The sequence below is a fragment of the Henckelia pumila genome, chromosome 3 (genome assembly GCF_033568475.1).
Source record: "Henckelia pumila isolate YLH828 chromosome 3, ASM3356847v2, whole genome shotgun sequence".
Taxonomy (NCBI): domain Eukaryota; kingdom Viridiplantae; phylum Streptophyta; class Magnoliopsida; order Lamiales; family Gesneriaceae; genus Henckelia; species Henckelia pumila.
In genome coordinates this window covers 165677723-165683105 of record NC_133122.1, presented here as the reverse complement: position 1 = coordinate 165683105, position 5383 = coordinate 165677723, and the positions used below count along the sequence as shown (strand labels likewise).

General features: G+C 37.0%; 1 protein-coding gene across 1 annotated transcript; it reads right to left on the bottom strand.

The window, feature by feature from the left end:
- Positions 1–349: 349 nt before the first annotated feature.
- On the bottom strand, positions 350–4190 carry LOC140890857 (oleoyl-acyl carrier protein thioesterase, chloroplastic). The gene is made up of 7 exons (XM_073298983.1): positions 3690–4190; positions 3429–3562; positions 3189–3302; positions 2587–2682; positions 1432–1519; positions 1295–1363; positions 350–861 (listed from the first exon to the last, which is right to left on the bottom strand). Exons 1-7 carry the CDS (start codon positions 4005–4007, stop codon positions 583–585), a joined length of 1098 nt encoding a protein of 365 aa, XP_073155084.1. The 5' UTR covers positions 4008–4190; the 3' UTR covers positions 350–582.
- Between the last annotated feature and the right edge of the window lie 1193 nt (positions 4191–5383).

Here is a 5383-nt window from a genome sequence, read left to right as displayed (position 1 = left end):
ATTTCGGCACGTGCAAATGGATATCAATGGCAAGTAAAGGTATTGTTTTAATATAATCTCTAGATAAAAAAATTTTAAAACCAAAAATTTCGGCACGTGCAAATGGATATCAATGGCAAGTAAAGGTATTGTTTTAAATGGATATCAATGGCAAGTATATACAAGGTATTGTTTGAGAATGCTTCTAAGAAGTACTTTTGGAGTTTCTCCTTTAAAAAAAATCCCAAACAGGGCCATAATATCAAGATGGATGCTTCTTAGTTGGCCCAGAGCTAATTGGACATCATAAGCAGAATATGTTAGATTTATATGTATGTGCATGACACCTTTGTCCTTTGACAGAGCAAAATATAAATTCATCATCCAAACTTTTATTTTTTTTCACAAACATAAATATCCTCATGTTAAGTTACAACAAATCCATCATCTTCTTCTAAATGATGTCCTGAAATTTAAGCAAAATCCCTCAAAAGGAAATACTAGAAACATATGAGCAACGAAAAGGAAAAAGAAGGGAAACTGGAGGCAAAGACTTACATGATTGCTGATACGCTAAAGGCTTTGCTAAGCTAGTAATGAAGCTCATCTTTTAGCAGGTTTCTTCCTCCACTCAGTACGACACCTGTTTATTTCAGAACCGTCACTTGATAACCTCAATAAGTGCAGAAACTGGAGGCAGTCATTTTCGCTGTTTGCAGAAGTTGGAGATCCATTTGAACCCTGAAGCTCTGAAACTGATTCAGTCATGGCAGATTCAGGGCTCGTGAGGGAATCCACTATATCATCATGCTGACATTCACGCTTGTAATCCAACGTTATGGTTTGCAGCTCGTGGCTGTCAATAATCTCTTGAGGCATGCTCTACAAACGAATGAATGCTATATCAGAGGCAACAGATTGATAAATGACTAAATGTACAAGTTAAATTCCTGTAGCCAAACTAAAAAGAAATAAAATGGTACAAGTTTGAATCTGCCTGAGTACTTATTTTTAAAACAAAAAAAATTAGTAAAAAGGGATATTGTAATTGTTTATTTGTAAAAGAAAAAAACGGGAGCAAAAAGTTTTTTAAGTGAAAAAGTACTTTGTGTTTTATAAAAAGAAGACAACGTATCAAAAGCATACCTAAAAATATGAGAAGTTGCCAAATTTTGCAAGTTACAACTTGATAGAATACTAAGGTGGTGTTTGGGATTGCTAAGCACTTTTAGGAAGCAATCCCAAACACAACCTTATCAAAGAGTCCTATTTATATTTGAGGCAAGTGGGGAAAGAGAATTGAATGCCAACCAACCTCAAGGACCCAACCAATGTAGGCGACATTGTTTACATGTTGGTTCATGTCCAGATCAGATCGTCTAGGCTGCCAAAACAAAGTGTGCTATTACTCCAGCTGAAAAAATACAATTAATTAAAACTATGTCATCATACCACGAGCCCGGCTCTGGAATATGCAGCTGCTTCATCTAGTTTTGCTATTTTCTTCAGGCTAGCATTGTTCTTTTCAGGAAATGCTAATCTGGCATAAACAACAAATCAATGAATGGTACACGAACTCATCATGATCAGGTTGTCGAACGGAAAAAATGGCAATTAGGGGATGAAATTGTAAACAAACAAAGAGCTAATAATACAAACAAACAAGAATGATCACATTATCAAGTGGGTGAGTTTCAGAGATTTATTTTTGGTATACCAAATGTAAAATTTCAAAAATACCCTTCATCTCAATTGTAGAGGAAGAGTAAAGACTAGGTTATGACGTAAACTGTTGACTTTGTTGTGTATTAACACGTGCGACTGACAGCAATCCAATGTGTCAATTGTTCAGATGCGGTATATTTTAAAAAAACACATTAGTTTGAGTCAAACATGGCACGATATAAATTGTTTGCACAGATATTCAATGAAACAATCACCGCTAATAAGGCGGTTAGTAAATATACCAAATATGGCCAACAATTTTAACAAGGAAGTTCAAACATATGATATATTACATATGTTTTATGACAAATGACTTAGAATTAGTAGTTGGGGAAGTGAGATGTCATGGTAGACAAAATAGCACAATTGTCTCTCATCAAAAGAGTTTAACTCGGGCAAACTAAAGGTGCAAGTTAGAAATATTATACATCATGAAAATAAAACATGTAACAAATTCCATCGGGTGTTAAGGCTCTTAAAGATTTATGAAATTTCATCAGGCCAGTTTAAGTGCAAGCAACTAAATACGTGCTGAGGAAGAAGCAAAAACAAAAATCGGGTAATTTATGAGTTTAGAATGCAATGAAGTGAAATATTGTAGGATACTAAATCCTAGGGCTTACATACCGTACAAAAATACCAAATTATACCGATACTGTACCGAAATGTTTTCGATATACAAGCATTTTTTCGGTATATCGATTTTTTTTTTTTCGGTATCTATACGGTATCAATATGTATTTTTTCCATACCAAAATTTCGAAAGCTTCCCTTGATAGACTGAAGAGGCATAATTTCACATTTAGATTTCTAATATTCAATACTTACAAACATTATTATTCAGTTACTGAAGGAGGACGTTTAATATGAAACGAAATTTACCTAAGTTCTTTTGGGCAATAAAACAGAACTTCATCACGGACATCATCAGTGACTTTTTGAAGCCTCCTCGTGTCCTGGTTCATCATCACCCACTTGCTGCAATAAAATGAATGACTCATAAATTACAGTAAATTTCTAGTAATTTAGTCAACGAGAATGAGAATGAAAAGAGGCAAAACCATGACTGGAAATAGTTAGATTGAAGATAGTAAATGGCATTATATAGCAATTGGGACTTTCTATACTAGACAAACCTAGATTATTACTATTTAACCAGTTTTTCCGTATACAACAGCTCTTGCCATTAGAGCTCTCCTTGAAAGGTCATTGATACGTGGCTAGGAGCACACAGAATATTTTACAAAAAAATTACACTATCTTAGTCGGCTTAAAACAGGGGAAAAATCAGCAATCAGTTTCTCGATGACCATGTGAGATCAATGCGTCTTAAACTTTTGCGTTGTATACAGGAGTTGAGCATTTCATAAACACAAAGCAAGATCAACAAGATATTCATTTCATCTTCCTTCTCTCGTCATTTTTCCTACATTTCAAATTTTAATTTTGGTTTATACAACATCACAAGTTGAATTCTATATCACCTCGTAGCTCTTCCAATGACTTCACCGTTGGCATAATTCTTGAGAATCCAATCACGCCTAGTGCCAATACGTCCTTCACTTTGACACCAAGTCTCTATCTCGATAACATCGCTCCTGTTTATTAATAGTCAATGTAAAATGAAAATAAATCAGCAAGCTGCTTAGCATTTATTATTATTTTTTTGGGACCATTAGCTACTTAGAAGTTGATCGTTAGGATTGCAGATCAATTTACTCTACCAAGCAGGGTATTTATAGATCTCGATGTGCATCCGAGCAGTCACCCATATAAGATGCAATTGCCTCATCGAAAGTGTTGTTGCAAATCCGTCGGTCGAAAATCCAACGCTTTGAGCGTGGTTGCAACCAATCTCCTGAAAAAGGGAAACAAGAACGTCAACACTTAGCCAATTGAGAGCAAAAAAAAATGAGATCTTTACAACTCCAAACCTAAGAGAAAAAAACAGAGAAAGTTGAAAATGGAATCCAAACTACAGAGACCTGCAAGAGATTAGCAATGGTTTCAACAGTAGCAGTTTTGTTGATTCCCACTTCATAACACCTCACTATGAACTTCTCCTTGTAAGACAAGCCGTCATCGGCCAAGCTGCCAAGGCGAAGCCTGTTAGCGAGACTGGGCTGGTGGGTCGGCGCATGCGGCTTGCTCATCTGCTCGCCAGTGGCAACAGACATGACCCGAGATGAGTGGGCCCTCCCAAGCCGGCCCGAAGGAGCGGCGTTGCAGATCCAGCCGGGGAGCCGGCGATTCTCGATTATGGCGAGATTGCATGCCGAAAATGCCCCACCCTGCAGCAGCATTTGGGGAATTTATGCTGAGATTAGCAGGGGGTTTAAGAGATTAGCCAAGATTGCATGCCAAAGATGCCAAAGTGTGTGATTGAGAGTGTTTTGTTTGTGTTCGTCGATGCTGCCGAGAGGGGAGGGCCCGGGCTATGTGCACCGGGTGAATTGGGGCCCATTTCATTGGGCATGGGGCCATATTCATTGGGCTCGGGTATCCAATCAAAGACAAATCCGGTGCAGCATAGCCCGGGCCGTGAGCATAGCATTTGCCAGAGGGGAGGGAGGGGACGTGACGTGTAGTCATTATTTTTATAAGGGATAAAACCCGAATACGTTCCTAAAGCTTTCAAACTTTTCTAAAAATATACTAACATTTTATTCGTTCTTAATTATATCTCTCATTTAACAAAAAAATTTTATGATATGTCCCCCAAACTAAAAATTTCTTATACTATCCTTATATTAATATTTTGTATTAATTTATCCTTATGACTCACAAAATGATATCAAAGCCTAGGTAATTTTATTTAGACTTTATATTATTCATTAAATTATACTTTTATTTGTTGAAAAAGAGATTTTCAACAAACCATGGATTCAAACTAGAGTTTGAACCAGAAGGATTTCATTTATATGAAATCTCATAAACAAGTGAATATATTCAAAATAGATTCTTTACAACAGAACTTAAAAAGACTTAGGTCTTTTGTGAGACCCCGTTTTCTAATCATCTAATCTTGGGGTAAACAATAATTGAGCATAAAAGAACCATTATTAAAAACAAAGGACGTTTTTTTTTTAAAAAAAAAAAGGTAGGGTCGCGCGCCCGCGCCTAAACAGGCGCGCCCGCGCCGGGACCTCGCAAAAGCCAGCGCGCTCGCGCCCATTCCTCGCGGAACAACAGCGTGCCCGCGCCGCCCTCTCGAGCTACAGAAAATCCAGGGCACGAAAAACATCTTTACAAACTCAAATCAATAATCCCAGCAACCAAAGTCCAATCCAAAGTTCATATAAGGAATAAGGGATTCGAAATACCATCAAAAACGATTTAACCATACAAATTTGACGATATAATCATTCGACAAATCGAATAAATTCGAGTTCCCTAAACATGAATCAAGACATGAAATTTCATCAACCCTATAATGTAAGATTGCTAAAAGAATAAACTTCTAGACGGTGTCTCACTCTATCACTTCCAACTCGATCTAGTCATGCGGCTTCTGACTCAATCCTGCCCACCTGCCGTCAAGTACACATACAAACAAAACGATAGCCGGATAATCCGGTGAGAATATAATTCACAGTAAAAGAGACAAAATATGCATATCAAATAATATATCGAACGCGATATATGAAACAATCAAACAAGAGTTCCAATAGCATATTAA

What these genes read in the sequence shown, in the direction of transcription:
- LOC140890857 (XM_073298983.1), bottom strand. Translation starts at nt 4,007, where the DNA reads ATGCTGCTGCAGGGTGGGGCATTTTCGGCATGCAATCTCGCCATAATC. An exon ending in CCATTGCTAATCTCTTGCAG is followed by an intron (nt 3,563 to 3,689) that starts GTCTCTGTAGTT and finishes TCCCTTTTTCAG; the next exon opens with GAGATTGGTTGCAACCACGC. An exon ending in GTCATTGGAAGAGCTACGAG is followed by an intron (nt 2,683 to 3,188) that starts GTGATATAGAAT and finishes ATTTTATTGCAG; the next exon opens with CAAGTGGGTGATGATGAACC.